This window comes from Panulirus ornatus, chromosome 7 (genome assembly GCF_036320965.1).
Source record: "Panulirus ornatus isolate Po-2019 chromosome 7, ASM3632096v1, whole genome shotgun sequence".
Lineage (NCBI taxonomy): Eukaryota > Metazoa > Arthropoda > Malacostraca > Decapoda > Palinuridae > Panulirus > Panulirus ornatus.
Window position 1 is genome coordinate 8580251 of NC_092230.1, and position 19476 is coordinate 8599726.

Sequence of the window (19476 nt, forward strand, 5' to 3'; positions counted from 1 at the left end):
GTTTTAGCTTATTCTGCATTCAGTCACTTTCATCACTCTATCAGTCAACATTCTTGCATGCACTTTTCCAGGTATGCTGAAAAGATGTATTCCCCTGTAATTGCTACATTTACCCTTAGTAACTTTTTCTTTAAATAAAGGAACAATAATATCTTTCACCTAGTCCTCAAGCACAACCTTCTGTTTCCATGGTAAATTACTTATCAGATGCATCTGCTCCATCACGCTTTCTTCTACATACTTTAGCATTTCAGCTGTAGTCCCATCCACTTTGGGTGCCTTTCCTACATTCAGCCTTGTTATTGTTCTTCTTAGCTCCCTTTTTTCAATAGACCCTTGCACTTGTGTCCATTTCCTTCCATCCTCCATATACATGCATACAACTGCTACCTCCCTTTCCTCGCACATTCATCAGTTCTTCAAAATACTCTTTCCATCTTTTCACTTCCTCCTTTTGATTTAGCAATTCCCATCCTTACATCTCATATTGATATTTCCACTCTTACATCCACCTATCCGTTTTCACTACCTTTCATTACAGTTTCTTATTTTCCCAAAACTATTCATGCAAACTTTCTTCTCTTTCTTCCAAGATCTTCATCTACTCTTTTTTTTTTTCTCCATCAGCTGTGTACAATTCTGCTTAATCATTTTATATTCTTCTTTCCTCTTTTGCTGAACTTCCTTTTGAGCAGTCTACCATGTGCTTTTTTCTTCACAGCATTTTTAACCTCTTCCGTTCATCATGCATTGTCCTTTGTATTCTTATATCTCATGACTTTGTATCCAAATACTAATACTGCAACCTTTAAACATTTTAAACACTTTATTGACACATAACTGCATCCCAGCATTCACTGCACTTCCATCCAAACTTACCTTCCATTCATACTCCTCCCTGCATTTTTTCTGATTTATCTTCTTGCTTGCCAACATTTTAAGAACTGCACAGTGGTCAAAGTCTCCAAAGAATCCTCTCACAACTCAGGCATCTGGCATGGCTTTTCTCAATCTTTCATCGATTGCCACATAGTTTATCATAGCCTTGTGCTCTTCTCTTCCATCATTCCTCATCCATATATACCTGTGGATCATCATGTGCTGAAAAAGGTTTGCAAGGAATAAACCCTTCTCGGCACACATCCACAAGAAAACTTCCATCTTCATTTATCCAGGCACTTCCCATTTACTAACTGTCTCACCAATTTCATCACATCCCACTTTCACATTCATACCATCCAATATGACTGAGATTCTCGTTTTCTCGAAACCTTTTATATAGTTTTCAGTTTTTCCAGAAACACTTCACTTCACCCTTAAATTGTATATTCTTCATATTCACAGGGGCATACACACACACACACACACACACACACACACACACACACACACACACACACACACACACACACACACACATGCACGCACGCATGCACGCACATACCCATGCATACACCACAGTTCCAAACTTTCCTTTAACCCAAACTGTTTTTGATCCTTTCCATCCATGTTTTTGTAACACCTCCCATCACTTTTGTTGATAGCACAGTTGTACATCCTTCTTTCCCTCTTCCTCCCAGAACAGATGATGAAATGGCCTCATTGATTGTATGGCTGTTATATATAATGCACCAAAACCACAGCCTTCTGGCTCCAACAAGGCCCCACAGACTTTTCCATAGTTTTCCCCAGCCACTTCCTGTTCCCTGATTAAGTCCATTGACATCACATGCCCCCTATGTCCAATTCACTTTATTCTGTGCATGCCTTACACCCTCCTGCATGTTCATCCTTTCATCTCCAATGTGGTCCCCCCCCCTTCTTTTCCCCTCTGCTTCTGACACATATACCATCTTTTTCAACCTCTCGTCACTCATTTTCTCCATATGTCCAAACCATTTCTAGGTCTCTCAACCGTATTCTTGTTGCTTCAAGTCTTGCTGTTCTGGGTCTGACACCATAGTTGCTGGATGTATCATGGTCACCAGTGTTAAAAGATGGTTCTTCTTGTACCTCTCTGTTTTTAATGTGAAAAATTGTATTTACTATGACAATTAGTAGACACATAAGTCTGAACACTAGATTAAAGTAAAAGATCAGTTTTTTAGATATGAATATGTATTGGTGTTTTTCATGAACTAAGTAGTATTGATGTTTTTCATGAATAAAGTAGACATTTTTTAAGGAGTCAAATACAGAAACATTTAGGAGATTGAGAATAAATGTCAACAAAAATAAGACTGTTTCAGAAATTGTGTCACTTGGGTCTAAAAGGCAAGAACTTGCCACACAAACAGCTGAATGAAGCCTTTATGTCGTTGAACCACCTTCAGACTGTGGACTTATCACAGACCAATGTGATGGATGAAACACTGAGTGTTATCGCCTCTTACTGCAAATATATCAGGTAAGGACATGCAGCATGATGCATGATGTTGACCCTTAAACCTTCATTAAAGTCCTCCCCTTCCCTCATTCTTAACCTAGGTTTTTCTAGTTCATTGACAGAATAGAGAAGAACCCTGTAAAATTAAGGCTAGCCATGTAAAATCTATTTATGAGCTTTGGCACTATTGATGCCATAGATAAGAATGGATTGTTAATACCAGGCTTTTTTTTTTTTTTCATTTTCGTCATTATCCGCATTAGCGAGGTAGCGCTAAGAACAGAGGATTGAGTCTTAGAGGACATATCCTCACTTAGCCCCTTCTCTGTTCCTTATTTTGGAAAAGTAAAAGAAAAAAATGGGAATAAAGGATTTCCATCCTCCCACTCTCTCCTATTTAGTCACCTTTTACGACACACAAGGAATACATGGAAAGTATTCGTATTCCCTTATCACATTCCCTTATCAGATTGGGGTGTCTGAATGTGTGTGGATGTAACCAAGATGTGAAAAAAGGAGAGATAGGTAGTATGTTTCAGGAAAGGAACCTGGATGTTGTGGCTCTAAGTGAAACGAAGCTCAAGGGTAAAGGGGAAGAGTGGTTTGGGAATGACTTGGGAGTAAAGTCAGGGGTTAGTGAGAGGACAAGAGCAAGGGAAGGAGTAGCAGTACTCCTGAAACAGGAGTTGTGGGAGTATGTGATAGAATGTAAGAAAGTAAAATCTAGATTAATATGGGTAAAACTGAAAGTTGATGGAGAGAGATGGGTGATTATTGGTGCATATGCACCTGGGAATGAGAAGAAAGATCATGAGAGTCAAGTGTTTTGGGAGCAGCTGAATGAGTGTGTTAGTGGTTTTGATGCACAAGACTGGGTTATAGTGATGGGTGATTTGAATGCAAAGGTGAGTAATGTGGCAGTTGAGGGAATAATTGGTATACATGGGGTGTGCAGTGATGTAAATGGAAATGGTGAAGAGCTTGTAGATTTATGTGCTGAAAAAGGACTGGTGATTGGAAATATCTGGTTTAAAAAGCGAGATATAATAAGTATACATATGTAAGTAGGAGAGATGGCCAGAGAGCGTTATTGGATTACGTGTTAATTGACAGGCACGCGAAAGAGAGACTTTTGGATGTTATTGTGCTGAGAGGTGCAACTGGAGGGATGTCTGATCATTATCTTGTGGAGACGAGGGTGAAGATTTGTATGGGTTTTCAGAAAAGAAGAGAGAATGTTGGGGTGAAGAGGGTGGTGAGAGTAAGTGAGCTTGGGAAGGAGACTTGTGTGAGGAAGTACCAGGGGAGACTGAATACAGAATGGAAAAAGGTGAGAACAAAGGAGGTAAGGGGAGTGGGGGAGGAATGGGATATATTTAGGGAAGCAGTGATGGCTTGCGCAAAAGATGCTTGTGGCATGAGAAGCGTGGGAGGTGGGTTGATTAGAAAGGGTAGTGAGCAGTGGGATGAAGAAGTAAGATTATTAGTGAAAGAGAAGAGAGAGGCATTTGGACGATTTTTGCAGGGAAAAAATGCAAATGAGTGGGAGATGTATAAAAGAAGGAGACAGGAGGTCAAGGGAAAGGTGCAAGAGGTGAAAAAGAGGGTAAATGAGAGTTGGGGTGAGAGAGTATCATTAAATTTTAGGGAGAATAAAAAGATGTTCTGGAAGGAGGTAATTAAAGTGCGTAAGACAAGGGAGCAAATGGGAACTTCAGTGAAGGGGGCTAATGCGGAGGTGATAACAAGTAGTGGTGATGTGAGAAGGAAATTGAGTGAGTATTTTGAAGGTTTGTTGAATGTGTTTGATGATAATGTGGCAGATATAGGGTGTTTTGGTCGAGGTGGTGTGCAAAGTGAGAGGGTTAGGGAAAATGATTTGGTAAACAGAGAAGAGGTAGTAAAAGCTATGCGGAAGATGAAAGCCGGCAAGGCAGCAGTTTTGGATGGTATTGCAGTGGAATTTATTAAAAAAGGGTGTGACTGTATTGTTGACTGGTTGGTAAGGTTATTTCATGTATGTATGATTCATGGTGAGGTGCCTGAGGATTGGCAGAATGCGTGCATAGTGCCATTGTATAAAGGCAAAGGGGATAAGAGTGAGTGCTCAAATTACAGAGTTATAAGTTTGTTGAGTATTCCTGGTAAATTATTTGGGAGGGTATTGATTGAGAGGGTGAAGGCATGTACAGAGCATCAGAGCGGGGAAGAGCAGTGTGTTTTCAGAAGTGGTAGAGGATGTGTGGATCAGGTGTTTGCTTTGAAAAATGTATGTGAGAAATACTTAGAAAAGCGAAATGGATTTGTATGCAGCATTTATGGATCTGGAGAAGGCATATGATAGAGTTGATAGAGATGCTCTGTGGAAGGTACTAAGAATATATGGCGTGGGAGGCAAGTTTTTAGAAGCAGTGAAAAGTTTTTATCGAGGATGTAAGGCATGTGTATGTGTAGGAAGAGAGGAAAGTGATTGGTTCTCAGTGAATATAGGTTTGCGGCAGGGGTGTGTGATGTCTCCATGGTTGTTTAATTTGTTTATGGATGGGGTTGTTAGGGAGGTGAATGCAAGAGTTTTGGAAAGAGGGGCAAGTATGAAGTCTGTTGTGGATGAGAGAGCTTGGGAAGTGAGTCAGTTGTTGTTCGCTGATGATACAGCGCTGGTGGCTGATTCATGTGAGAAACTGCAGAAGCTGGTGACTAAGTTTGGTAAAGTATGTGAAAGAAGAAAGTTAAGAGTAAATGTGAATAAGAGCAAGGTTATTAGATACAGTAGGGTTGAGGGTCAAGTCAATTGGGAGGTAAGTTTGAATGGAGAAAAACTGGAGGAAGTAAAGTGTTTTAGATATCTGGGGATGGATCTGGCAGCGGATGGAACCATGGAAGCGGAAGTGAATCATAGGGTGGGGGAGGGGGCAAAAATCCTAGGAGCCTTGAAGAATGTGTGGAAGTTGAGAACATTATCTCGGAAAGCAAAAATGGGTATATTTGAAGGAATAGTGGTTCCAACAATGTTGTATGGTTGCGAGGCATGGGCTATGGATAGAGTTATGCGCAGGAGGGTGGATGTGCTGGAAATGAGATGTTTGAGGACAATATGTGGTGTGAGGTGGTTTGATCGAGTAAGTAATGTAAGGGTAAGAGAGATTTGTGGAAATAAGAAGAGCGTGGTTGAGAGAGCAGAAGAGGGTGTTTTGAAATGGTTTGGGCACATGGAGAGAATGAGTGAGGAAAGATTGGCCAAGAGGATATATGTGTCAGAGGTGGAGGGAACAAGGAGAAGTGGGAGACCAAATTAGAGGTGGAAAGATGGAGTGAAAAAGATTTTGTGTGATCGGGGCCTGAACATGCAGGAGGGTGAAAGGCGGGCAAGGAATAAAGTGAATTGGATCGATGTGGTATACCGGGGTCGACGTGCTGTCAGTGGATTGGATCAGGGCATGTGAAGCGTCTGGGGTAAACCATGGAAAGTTGTGTGGGGCCTGGATGTGGAAAGGGAGCTGTGGTTTCGGGCATTATTGCATGAACAGCTAGAGACTGAGTGTGAACGAATGGGGCCTCAGTTTTATTTTCCTAGCACTACCTCGCACACATGAAGGGGGAGGGGGATGTTATTCCATGTGTGGCGAGGTGGCGATGGGAATGAATAAAGGCAGACAGTGTGAATTGTGTGCATGTGTATATATGTATATTTCTGTGTGTGTATATATATATGTGTACATTGAGATGTATGGGTATGTATATTTGTGTGTGGGGATGTGTGTTTATATACATGTGTATAGGGGTGGGCTGGGCCATTTCTTTCGTCTGTTTCCTTGCGCTACCTCACAAACGTGGGAGACAGCGACAAAGCAAAATAAAAATAAGATAAAGTGATGGAATGATTTTACCAGATTCTGCCTCCCTGTGATTACACCATGAGCAGAAAGTCACCTTTGGCCAGACCATTTCATTATACATATGTTTTTGAAAGTCAGTGCAGTCTCATTGAACTCAAATCAAAGGAATCTGTCATTTCTCCACTACTGGAATGTGTGAGCCTGGGGTTCCTGGAGCCCTTGGTAGAGGGTCCCTGGAGTAAAACCAGAACCCTTTCAAGAAAGGGGTCCTTGAGCTCTTGTAAATGGAAGAATAGATTAATATTGATGGAATGATTATTATTTTGCCTATAGTTTATAATAATCTGTTTTAGTGATGTACTAATACCGATATTTTAGCCAATGTTGATATCGATACTGGCTTTTAGGGACAGCAACCATCATATTACCTATGAAAAATTGAAAAACAGAAAAATTGCTCCTTGTTCTTTCTTTTGTTTCGAATAAGGTTAAGAAATATATATTTTTTTTTTGTTATACTCCGTTGCTGTCTCCCGCACTAGCAAGGTAGCACAAGGAAACAGACGAAAGAATGGCCCAACCCACCCATATACACATGTATATACATACACATCCAAACACGCACATATACATACCTATACATCTCAATGTATACATATATATATATACACACACACAGACATATACATATATACAAATGTACATAATTCATACTGTCTGCCCTTATTCATTCCCATTGCCACCCCGCCACACATGGAATAACAACCCCCTCCCCCCGCATGTGTGTGAGGTAGCGCTAGGAAAAGACAACAAAGGCCCCATTCATTCACACTCAGTCTCTAGCTGTCATGTAATAATGCACTGAAACCACAGCTCCCTTTCCACATCCAGGCCCCACAGAACTTTATTTGTAAATAAATTATCACCTGACTATACCTTATTTAGTAAGGGTGCCCAAAGAAACCCTAATTACAAAGGTACTGTATTTTGATTATATTCAGTTATAAAAATGAAATGAAACAGCGAGAGGCTACTGGTTCCTTTTCAGGTATTATTGATTTTTCATTGAGGAAGAGTCCGGAAACTCATAGATCAGTGTGGTAAGAGAAAGTCGAGGCTATTTCAAAGAGAAAATTATTTTAAACTTTTCATGCAACTGAGGATTTGCAAATAATGTCAGTCATGTATCTGAAGCAAATTATTTATTGTCTACTCACCAGCATATCTGTGGTATTGCTATCAACCACTCTAATTGGTAAGTCATTCCTTATATTAGCAATCCTGTTGACAAGTACATCTCATTCAAGGTAAAATGTTTGCCCAAATGTTTGAACCTATTACTATGAGTGAAATCAGGTGAATTGATTCTTAAGTAGCTTTATAGATCGAGATTATTGAGGAATTTGATAGTTATGTTTATTTGTGTTAGGTCATCTTTAAATCTTTTCTTTTCTAGGGTAAGTAGATTTAAGTAATTTTATCGGCTGTCATAGAATTTGTTTGTCAGTTTGGGAATCATCTTTGTAGCTCTTGTGTGTACTCTTTCCATTCTGTCTATCTCATTTCTCAAGTAGGGTAACTTAAACTGAATACAGTATTCATAGTATTTGTAAAGAGTATGCATAATTTTCCTGGACATGAATTTGATATCCCTTCCCATTAATTCAAGAATATTTTTTGCCCCTTCATCTGCTTCTGTGCACTGCTTACCTGGCTTTGGGTCACCAGAGATTATTACAGAACATCATGTGGAATATTATATCATCAAAACATATAAGCTACAGTAGTCATGCACAGAAATAAAGATTTTTTTTTTTTCTGCTTTGTCGCTGTCTCCCATGTTTGCGAGGTAGCGCAAGGAAACAGACGAAAGAAATGGCCCAACCCACCCCCATACACATGCATATACACACGCCCACACACGCAAATTTACACACCTACACAGCTTTCCATGGTTTACCCCAGACGCTTCACATGCAATGATTCAATCCACTGACAGCACGTCAACCCCGGTATACCACATCGATCCAATTCACTCTATTCCTTGCCCTCCTTTCACCCTCCTGCATGTTCAGACCCCGATCACACAAAATCTTTTTCACTCCATCTTTCCACCTCCAATTTGGTCTCCCACTTCTCCTCGTTCCCTCCACCTCCGACACATATATCCTCTTGGTCAATCTTTCCTCACTCATTCTCTCCATGTGCCCAAACCATTTCAAAACACTCTCTTCTGCTCTCTCAACCACGCTCTTTTTATTTCCACACATCCCTCTTACCCTTACGTTACTTACTCGATCAAACCACCTCACACCACACATTGTCCTCAAACATCTCATTTCCAGCACATCCATCCTCCTGCGCACAACTCTATCCATAGCCCACGCCTCGCAACCATCCAACATTGTTGGAACCACTATTCCTTCAAACATACCCATTTTTGCTTTCCGAGATAATGTTCTTGACTTCCACACATTCTTCAAGGCTCCCAGGATTTTCGCCCCCTCCCCCACCCTATGATCCACTTTCGCCTCCATGGTTCCATCCGCTGCCAGATCCACTCCCAGATATCTAAAACACTTTACTTCCTCCAGTTTTTCTCCATTCAAACTTACCTCCCAATTGACTTGACCCTCAACCCTACTGTGCCTAATAACCTTGCTCTTATTCACATTTACTCTTAACTTTCTTCTTTCACACACTTGACCAAACTCAGTCACCACCTTCTGCAGTTTCTCACATGAATCAGCCACCAGCGCTGTATCATCAGCGAACAACAACTGACTCACTTCCCAAGCTCTCTCATCCCCAACAGACTTCATACTTGCCCCTCTTTCCAAAACTCTTGCATTTACCTCCCTAACAACCCCATCCATAAACAAATTAAACAACCATGGAGACATCACACACCCCTGCCACAAACCTACATTCACTGAGAACCAATCACTTTCCTCTCTTCCTACACATACACATGCCTTACATCCTTGATAAAAACTTTTCACTGCTTCTAACAACTTGCCTCCCACACCATATATTCTTAATGCCTTCCACAGAGCATCTCTATCAACTCTATCATATGCCTTCTCCAGATCCATAAATGCTACATACAAATCCATTTGCTTTTCTAAGTATGTCTCACATACATTCTTCAAAGCAAACACCTGATCCACACATCCTCTACCACTTCTGAAACCACACTGCTCTTCCCTAATCTGATGCTCTGTACATGCCTTCACCCTCTCAATCAATACCCTCCCATATAATTTACCAGGAATACTCAACAAACTTATACCTCTGTAATTTGAGCACTCACTCTTATCCCCCTTTGCCTTTATACAATGGCACTATGCACGCATTCCGCCAATCCTCAGGCACCTCACCATGAGTCATACATACATTAAATAACCTTACCAACCAGTCAGTAATACAGTCACCCCCTTTTTTAATAAATTCCACTGCAATACCATCCAAACCTGCTGCCTTGCCGGCTTTCATCTTCTGCAAAGCTTTTACTACCTCTTCTCTGTTTACCAAATCATTTTCCCTAACCCTCTCACTTTGCACACCACTTTTACCAAAACACCCTATATCTGCCACTCTATCATCAGTCACATTCAACAAACCTTCAACATACTCACTTCATCTCCTTCTCACATCACCACTACTTGTTATCACCTCCCCATTTGCGCCCTTCACTGAAGTTCCCATTTGCTCCCTTGTCTTACGCACTTTATTTACCTCCTTTCAGAACATCTTTTTATTCTCCCTAAAATTTAATGATACTCTCTCACCCCAACTCTCATTTGCCCTCTTTTTCACCTCTTGCACCTTTCTCTTGACCTCCTGTCTCTTTCTTTTATACATCTCCCACTCAATTGCATTTTTTCCCTGCAAAAATCGTCCAAATGCCTCTCTCTTCTCTTTCACTAATAATCTTACTTTTTCATCCCACCACTCACTACCCTTTCTAATCAAACCACCTCCCACTCTTCTCATGCCACAAGCATCTTTTGCGCAAATAAAATAACTAAAAAAGATTTAGATTATTTCATGATTTCATTTTAGATTTGATATCTTGTATCTTTTGAAAGTGTGAATATTGTAGACTAGTTTCATCATTTTCTTGCATGAGAAATAAAGTCCTGGAAAGAAAATGAATTATGCCAAAAACTTCTATCCATTTGTCTATATCTCTGTTGCCTGTTCTCTCCAGGAGCTCCCATCAATGGGTGGCCATGGCAAAAGTCTTCAGTTACCCCTGCCTTACATGCCTCCCTTACATTGCCCTTCTTACCTCCCTCTTTGCTATAGGCCCCTTGCACTTGTATCCTCTTCCTTTCCTCCTCCATACCCATGCATGTAACATCCCCTTCTCCCACATTCATCAGTCCTTCAAAAACGTATTACATTATTTTCAAAAATTTGTGTTATGCATAACAATGCCAAAGATGCTGCATATCACAAAAAACTTGAATTGCATCCTCTAAAATTTTAGTAGAATTTCACATCCTCATTTGTTATCATTTATCATTAGCTATATAAAGTAAGTATAGCATCAGTCAAAATTTTACTGATTTCTTCATATTTATGCTGGAGAGATGCATACTTCCTGCCCCAGGAGTCCTTTGTGGGGAGAGGCGGAGTAATTGAGCTGTAAGTGTTCAGTGTTGTCATTGTAATAGTTTATTATTGGCATGATGGATACTCTGAAACAGAGTTTTCAGTGTTGTAAGAATGGATGATGTCCCAGAAATTGATGGGAATATGTGTCTTATGTAAGGGCAGTGTAGCTTTAGATGAGGGTATGCCTGACGAGTTGGTGTTTAAGGCAGTGTTGGGAGCATGGTTGTTTAATGCTTGTTAGGGCATTTCATTGTATATGTATTTTGTCATTGTTGTGTGTGTAAGGGAATCTGTGAGTAGATGTTGCTGAAGTGTGAGGCAGGGGTAAGCTTTTATTTCTACTAAGGGTTTGGTGGTTTGCTATGTAGGGGTTTGGGTGTGAGGGTTGCAAAGAATTGAGTGCAGATATATGCAAGCAAAAATAGAGGAATTTTTTAGCAGTGTTAGTAACACCTACACAAATTGTATAATTACTCCCTCCCTTTTCTCGCTCTTTCCGTCTCCCTCTCTCAGAGTATGTTAAGAGGAAAACAGATAACAAAGATGAGTCGCAATAAATGTGAACTAAATATAGTTGTCACTCCAGTCATAAATACAATCTTTGTGCTTCATAGATCACCAAAAACATGATGAAGGAGCTTTAGAATAATTTTAACAAACATTGAAGAAATTTTTAAAGGATTAAAGAAACCTTACCTGGCAGTATATGGGCTGGTGACTCTAACTTCCTCTTTATTGAATGACAAGAAAGAGGGGGAGATAAATGATAGATATAGATATACTTACAAAGAGAAGAATAATCGATCAGCAGATGAAAGAGAACAGCTCTAAAGTCTAATTAATTTTTGTGATTCATTCAGCCTTGTGCAGGTAAACCACAGACTGACAAGAGGGAGCATTGATAGATCTTATTTTTCCAAATGATGAAGTACTGTTTTCAGACGTGGAAGTAAATAATTCAAATCTATTGGGTCACAGTATCATTGAAATCACTACAGAAGATAAAATGAAAATGAGTGATTGTGAACTTGATACTGCAGCAAAAAAACAACTGTGGGTATAGTGATATAGATTTTTACTATCACTATTCAGACTGAGAAGATTCTAAATACAAATTGGAGTGAGATTTTTGGAGAGAGTAACTCAGTCACAAACAAAAAAAATATACTAAGAGATACCAGGTCACAGACAAAAATATGCTGTGAGAAACCAGGCCAAATGATTATTGAGCAGGGCCTAAAGAGAAAGAAAACTATCACAAATGCAAAAATATACTGTGAAAAATCAAGTCACAAACTAAAATATGCTGTGAGAAAGCAAGCCAAATGATTATTGAGCAGGGCCTAAAGAGGAAGAAACCAATACAAAATGAAAATACGTAGGGACAAAAAACTGTGGATGAATAACAGAAAAGTAGGCCTTTTTTTTGACATATTTGACTGGTGTCTCCATAGACAAGAGGCTCCAAGACTTGTAGTTCTGTCCTGGGAAAGGGAGTTGAAGAGGCATCTAGGAGCTACAAGTGGATGAAAATTATCCCCAAGTCATAATGGGTGTTAAAATCATTTGGCCTACTAATATGGTAGTCTCACTTTTGCCATTACTGTGCCATAAAGCAGTGAGGGACCAGGGCCTTGGATGGGGTAGGAACAGACGATATACACAAGCTAGGACAAGCATTTCTCGTAAAGAAAAGTATTTATATTAAAGAGCTTACTTTCCAAGTTCTTCTTGGTTGGGTTTTTGTTCCTTTCAGGGAATATTTGTGTCTGTTGAGGTTGTCTTCTTTTCCCCTCATATGTGATTGTTTTTGAGGCAGGAATAGAGTTTAAAGGCACATAGAGAGTTAACCATTTTTAACTTTGGCTCACCAGGATTCTGCTTTCTCATTGAGAAACTGCTTCTCAGTTAGGCCACAATAGCTGTACCCATAGCTCCAGATACACAGTAAGGAGCTTGTTAAACAAGACTCTTGTTCCTTTGAGTCATTGCTGGGGGATATTAGAGATAACTATAAGCCATTATTTCTAAAAAGTCCTTATATCCTGGCTAGTATACTAACGATATACTGATTGATCTCAGTGATGTTAGGCTGAACGAAACAAGAGAGAGGGCCCTGAATCAAGAATTTCGCAGTACCATAGAAGTTGTAGCCATCAGCACTTGCATTTATGTGATAATGCATGATGAGGTCTTATCACTTGTATATGCTTAGAACAAGATTATCTTGTCCCTGAGTCATGGTTGGAGGATAAGGGGATAAACTGGTGTTTTTACAGCACCATGTCCTGATGATCCTACTGATGCTAGCATATATGAAGAGGGGGTGTATGATAATGTCTTTTTGTTATTCCCATTTTAGGCCCCATAATCAAATATTTCATGTAATGTGGATTCATGAAACTGAAAGTTGATGGAGAGAGATGGGTATTGATTGGTGCATATGCACCTGGGCATGAGAAGAAAGATCATGAGAGGCAAGTGTTTTGGGAGCAGCTGAATGAGTGTGTTAGTGGTTTCGATGCACGAGACCGGGTTATAGTGATGGGTGATTTGAATGCAAAGGTGAGTAATATGGCAGTTGAGGGAATAATTGGTATACATGGGGTGGTCAGTGTTGTAAATGGAAATGGTGAAGAGCTTGTAGATTTATGTGCTGAAAAAGGACTGGTGATTGGGAATACCTAGTTTAAAAAGCGAGATATACATAAATATACGTATGTAAGTAGGAGAGATGGCCAGAGAGCGTTATTGGATTACGTGTTAATTGACAGGCGCGCGAAAGAGAGACTTTTGGATGTTAATGTGCTGAGAGGTGCAACTGGAGGGATGTCTGATCATAATCTTGTGGAGGCTAAGGTGAAGATTTGTATGGGTTTTCAGAAAAGAAGAGTGAATGTTGGGGTGAAGAGGGTGGTGAGAGTAAGTGAGCTTGGAAAGGAGACTTGTGTGAGGAAGTACCAGGAGAGACTGAGTACAGAATGGAAAAAGGTGAGAACAATGGAAGTAAAGGGAGTGGGGGAGGAATGGGATGTATTTAGGGAATCAGTGATGGATTGCGCAAAAGATGCTTGTGGCATGAGAAGAGTGGGAGGTGGGCAGATTAGAAAGGATAGTGAGTGGTGGGATGAAGAAGTAAGATTATTAGTGAAAGAGAAGAGAGAGGCATTTGGACGATTTTTGCAGGGAAAAAATGCAAATGAGTGGGAGATGTATAAAAGAAAGAGACAGGAGGTCAAGAGAAAGGTGCAAGAGGTGAAAAAGAGGGCAAATGAGAGTTGGGGTGAGAGAGTATCATTAAATTTTAGGGAGAATAAAAAGATGTTCTGGAAGGAGGTAAATAAAGTGCGTAAGACAAGGGAGCAAATGGGAACTTCAGTGAAGGGCGCAAATGGGGAGGTGATAACAAGTAGTGGGGATGTGAGAAGGAGATGGAGTGAGTATTTTGAAGGTTTGTTGAATGTGTTTGATGATAGAGTGGCAGATATAGGGTGTCTTGGTCGAGGTGGTGTGCAAAGTGAGAGGGTTAGGGAAAATGATTTGGTAAACAGAGAAGAGGTAGTAAAAGCTTTGCGGAAGATGAAAGCCGGCAAGGCAGCAGGTTTGGATGGTATTGCAGTGGAATTTATTAAAAAAGGGGGTGACTGTATTATTGACTGGTTGGTAAGGTTATTTAATGTATGTATGACTCATGGTGAGGTGCCTGAGGATTGGCGGAATGCGTGCATAGTGCCATTGTACAAAGGCAAAGGGGATAAGAGTGAGTGCTCAAATTACAGAGGTATAAGTTTGTTGAGTATTCCTGGTAAATTATATGATTGAGAGGGTGAAGGCATGTACAGAGCATCAGATTGGGGAAGAGCAGTGTGGTTTCAGAAGTGGTAGAGGATGTGTGGATCAGGTGTTTGCTTTGAAGAATGTATGTGAGAAATACTTAGAAAAGCAAATGGATTTGTATGTTGCATTTATGGATCTGGAGAAGGCATATGATAGAGTTGATAGAGATGCTCTGTGGAAGGTATTAAGAATATATGGTGTGGGAGGCAAGTTGTTAGAAGCAGTGAAAAGTTTTTATCGAGGATGTATGGCATGTGTACGTGTAGGAAGAGAGGAAAGTGATTGGTTCTCAGTGAATGTAGGTTTGCGGCAAGGGTGTGTGATGTCTCCATGGTTGTTTAATTTGTTTATGGATGGGGTTGTTAGGGAGGTAAATGCAAGAGTTTTGGAAAGAGGGGCAAGTATGAAGTCTGTTGGCGATGAGAGAGCTTGGGAAGTGAGTCAGTTGTTGTTCACTGATGATACAGCGCTGGTGGCTGATTCATGTGAGAAACTGCAGAAGGTGGTGACTGAGTTTGGTAAAGTGTGTGAAAGAAGAAAGTTAAGAGTAAATGTGAATAAGAGCAAGGTTCAGTAGGGTTGAGGGTCAAGTCAATTGGGAGGTAAGTTTGAATGGAGAAAAACTGGAGGAAGTAAAGTGTTTTAGATATCTGGGAGTGGATCTGGCAGCTGATGGAACCATGGAAGCGGAAGTGGATCATAGGGTTGGGAGGGGGCGAAAATCCTGGGAGCCTTGAAGAATGTTTGGAAGTCGAGAACATTATCTCGGAAAGCAAAAATGGGTATGTTTGAAGGAATAGTGGTTCCAACAATGTTGTATCGTTGCGAGGTGTGGGCTATGGATAGAGTTGTGCGCAGGAGGATGGATGTGCTGGAAATGAGATGTTTGAGGACAATGTGTGGTGTAAGGTGGTTTGATCGAGTAAGTAACGTAAGGGTAAGAGACATGTGTGGAAATAAAAAGAGCGTGGTTGAGAGAGCAGAAGAGGGTGTTTTGAAATGGTTTGGGCACATGGAGAGAATGAGTGAGGAAAGATTGACCAAGAGGATATATGTGTCGGAGGTGGAGGGAACGAGGAGAAGTGGGAGACCAAATTGGAGGTGGAAAGATGGAGTGAAAAAGATTTTGTGTGATCGGGGCCTGAACATGCAGGAGGGTGAAAGGAGGGCAAGGAATAGAGTGAATTGGATCGATTTGGTATACTGGGGTTGACGTGCTGTCATTGGATTGAATCAGGGCATGTGAAGCGTCTGGGGTAAACCATGGAAAGCTGTGTAGGTATGTATATTTGTATGTATATACATGTGTATTGGATGTGGGTTGGGCCATTTCTTTCGTTTGTTTCCTTGTGCTACCTCGCAAACGCGGGAGACAGCGACAAAGCAAAAAAAAAAAAAGAAAAAAAAAATGGATTCATGAGGGAGGAGTTCCTCTCAGAAGGCTGAATCTAGACATAGTTATCCTTATTGGAGCTTCTGGCTCTTTCTTTGTAAGCCTGTACTTGGGAGTAGCTTGTTTTCAGATTGGAAGAAAAATCCTAACCTGACATCATGTATAAGCTGTTGATTCTGTGCTTCTTCATTTCCCAGAATGCTCTAAATCCATGGTGTGGAATTCTGTTACTTATGAACGATGTGGTAGCAGTCCCCTTTCTCATGAACAAAGGCTCTTCCCTTTTTAGAATTGGTAGTAAGAATTATCTTGCTAACAGTGCACAAAAGCCTGTTTCTGCAGGCTGATTGATGCCTTATCATGGTCTTGTGTTTTTGGTGAGATTCATTCAGTTGGATCTTTTCACTGAGGGTGGCTTCTCAGATGGATCTCCTCACCACTTAAGCAAATTCCATTACTACCTATGTCTCTCCAATATTCATCTAAGGTACAGTAGCTGTGGGCACTTGGATTGTGGGTTTTAAGTGGTGGCACCAAATTTTCCTCTTTTTCTCAGAGTTCCTCCCAACCTATTCAGGTTTGGGGTTTAGTGACTCCTGTAGCCCCAGAGTAGGATAGAGAATCTTGATACAAGAAACTTCCTTGTAATAATTTTTCTACTCAAAGATTGTAGAATTTAGTTTGGAGATGTTTTTAGTTGTTCTTTGAAGAACTAGACTCTTCTAAAATTTCAGAAGCTCTTTGTTGAAAATTCCTTCTAGCCTTTTTCATTATATAAACAGAATTAGTAATACTGTTGCCTTATAAATGAGTACCTCTCAGGAACCTCTGTCTGTTGTCTTTGAGATAGACCTCTCTGGACCTATGTGGGATAAGCTTATCAGGTTAATCTTGTGAAGGAGGCATGTTCCCTCTTCCTGCCATGCAACCTAGGTGGGAATTGGCAAAGTTTTGGATTTGTTAGTCTGAAGAGTTTTCTTGCAGTATAGCATTGTAATAGCCATTCATGAAAACATTTTCTCTGATAGCCCTTGCTGCTGGGAAAACAGTTCAATACAAACAATGTCTATTCATAAAAACCTTCTCATCATTGATGATGACATATCTTTGGTCAAAATTATTCTAAACCCAGATAATTGATTGAGTAAGTTTAGAAGTAACTCTGTTTTCATTGTTTCTTGAAAGACATCTCCTGGAGAATGTCTGCATTTTGCCAGGTAATCTCATATGAATTGATGGAGACCTGTAGAAATTATCAAGGGGAACTTTTTTGTTTGTTCAGGAAGCATGAAATCCCTCTACATAGGGTATCTTGTTTTGGATTAAAAGAATAGTTAATAGAGCCAAGCTAACCCATATGCCAAAGCTCATGATGTCAGACCTCCCTAAGGAATCTTTCTTTGGGGGAGTAACCAAGTTCTTGGCATTCTGCAAACACTTTTGTTAAATAGTATCTTAATTTAGATATTGAGAACTTCCATGCTTAGGTCTGGCTTGCCAAGTTACCTTGGGGCATAGGATCTCTAGTGCGCTACAGGATAATCATTAACGTAATTGTTCTTTTCATACTGTTCTCTTAATTATGAAGTTTTACTTCAACCTCCTCTTTTATGTTGGCATGCTTTCAAAGCTTGTAGAACAAACAGATCCTATAGAGAAAGTTTTGGAGCATCAGAAACTGTTTCTCTGGGTCGGTGTTTAGCAAGCATCTTTCTGTATTGCTGTCTCCTGCCATACTTTTCTCTGTTTTTCAAAAACTTTCCTCTTATCCAGAGGTAACCACCATCTGGATGACATCTGTGTTCCTTAATGGGCAGCATGAATATGTCAGCCAGCAGGATGATGTTATCACTGAGATTACTGTTTGGTAAAAAGGCAGACCCAAACAGAGGTGTAGGCTGCAGCTACTGAATATCTGATTGGTGTTGGGTGGGTATTTATCTGACTAGAAGACACGGGGTTAGAGGTTTCTAACCCATGGGAAACATAGATATTCTTTCAAATCTAGCTCCTCCCCCACTCCCTGAGAAATTCTTTTTTGTTTTATCCTCCAAAACCCATTTTTTTTCTGTTTAGGTAGGTAGGCTTGTTACAAATATTATCTCAAAATGTTACTGAGTTGACCAGTAGTTTGTTCAGTCTGATGTTGATACCCACTTTTCTAGAATGAATGTTAGAGCTTTGGAATACATTGCAGAAACCCTAACAGTTTGTGTGTTTATTGTGGGAGCCTGAAAGACCTGCCTGCAAAGTATTAGGGAATAGTTATGTACAGTATTCTATATTACCTAAGTTTATGATAATACCTGTTGAACCAGATGTTTTGAAACCTTTTATAGCACACAACTGGTTAGTTCATTAACAGTTTTTAACTTGTGTCCAGTTTTAACACAAATCTCTAAGGTTGCATAGTTTACTAGAAAAACAATTTTGTTCTGTGTTCCTCTCTATAATTATAGGTGCTGTTTTCCTCCTTGGAGGTTTTGATATCCCCTTTGATTTTTTTGATGACTCGTAATATCCTCCAGGTTACATTTGCTAATTATTTTTTGAATCAGAACTTGCCCACTATCTTAGATGGGTTTGCTAACTATTTAAGACATCTCATTAACACAATCAACGTGGCTAGGGCAATATACCCCGTCTCTTTTTTCACTGAGGTTGGGACATATATAGGTAGAATTCATGAATTGGCTGCTTCTGCCTGTATTCAGAATGTACAGCCATTAGTGCTTGTACTGGTATCATTTTCACCAAACTATACAGCTTAAAATGATAATACTCAGGTGTGATGAATGGGGTCTGCACCCTTATTGTTATATGCTGAAAAAAGATTGATGATTGGGAAGACTTGGTTTAAAAAGAGAGATTTACACAAGTATACATATGTAAGTAGGATTGGATTACGTGTTAATTGATAGGTGTGTAAAAGAGAGACTTTTGGATGTTAATGTGTTGAGAGGGGCAGCTGGTGGGATGTCTGATTGCTATCTTGTGGAGGTTAAGGTGAAGATTTGTAGAGATTTTCAAAAAAGAGGAGATAATGTAAGGGAGAAGAAAGTGTTGAGAATAAGTGAGCTTGGAATGGAGACTTTTGTGAGAAAGTACCAGGAGAGATTGAGTAGAATGGCAAAAGATGAGAGTGAATGATGTGAGGGGAGCGGGTGAGGAATGTGATGTAGTTAGGGAAGCAGTGATGGCATGTGCCAGAGATGCACATGGCATGAGAAAGGTGGGAGGTGGGCAAATTAGAAAGGGTAGCGAGTGGTGGGATGAAGTATAGATGTTAGTGAAAGAGAAAAGAGAGGTGTTTGGACGATACTTGCAAGGAAGGAGTGCAAATGAATTGGGAGATGTATAAGAGAAAGCGGCAGGAGGTCAAAAGGAAGGTGCAAGAGTTG

At 40.2% G+C, this 19476-nt stretch overlaps 1 protein-coding gene across 1 annotated transcript in view; it reads left to right on the plus strand.

Annotated features, from left to right (window-relative positions):
• LOC139749654 (uncharacterized) overlaps positions 1 to 19476 on the plus strand; it is a 90044-nt gene that overhangs the window by 51427 nt on the left and 19141 nt on the right. Inside the window, exon 5 of the mRNA XM_071663825.1 lies at positions 2250 to 2407. Within this exon, the coding sequence (XP_071519926.1) occupies positions 2250 to 2407 (158 nt within the window). The remainder of the gene's footprint in view (positions 1 to 2249; positions 2408 to 19476) is intronic.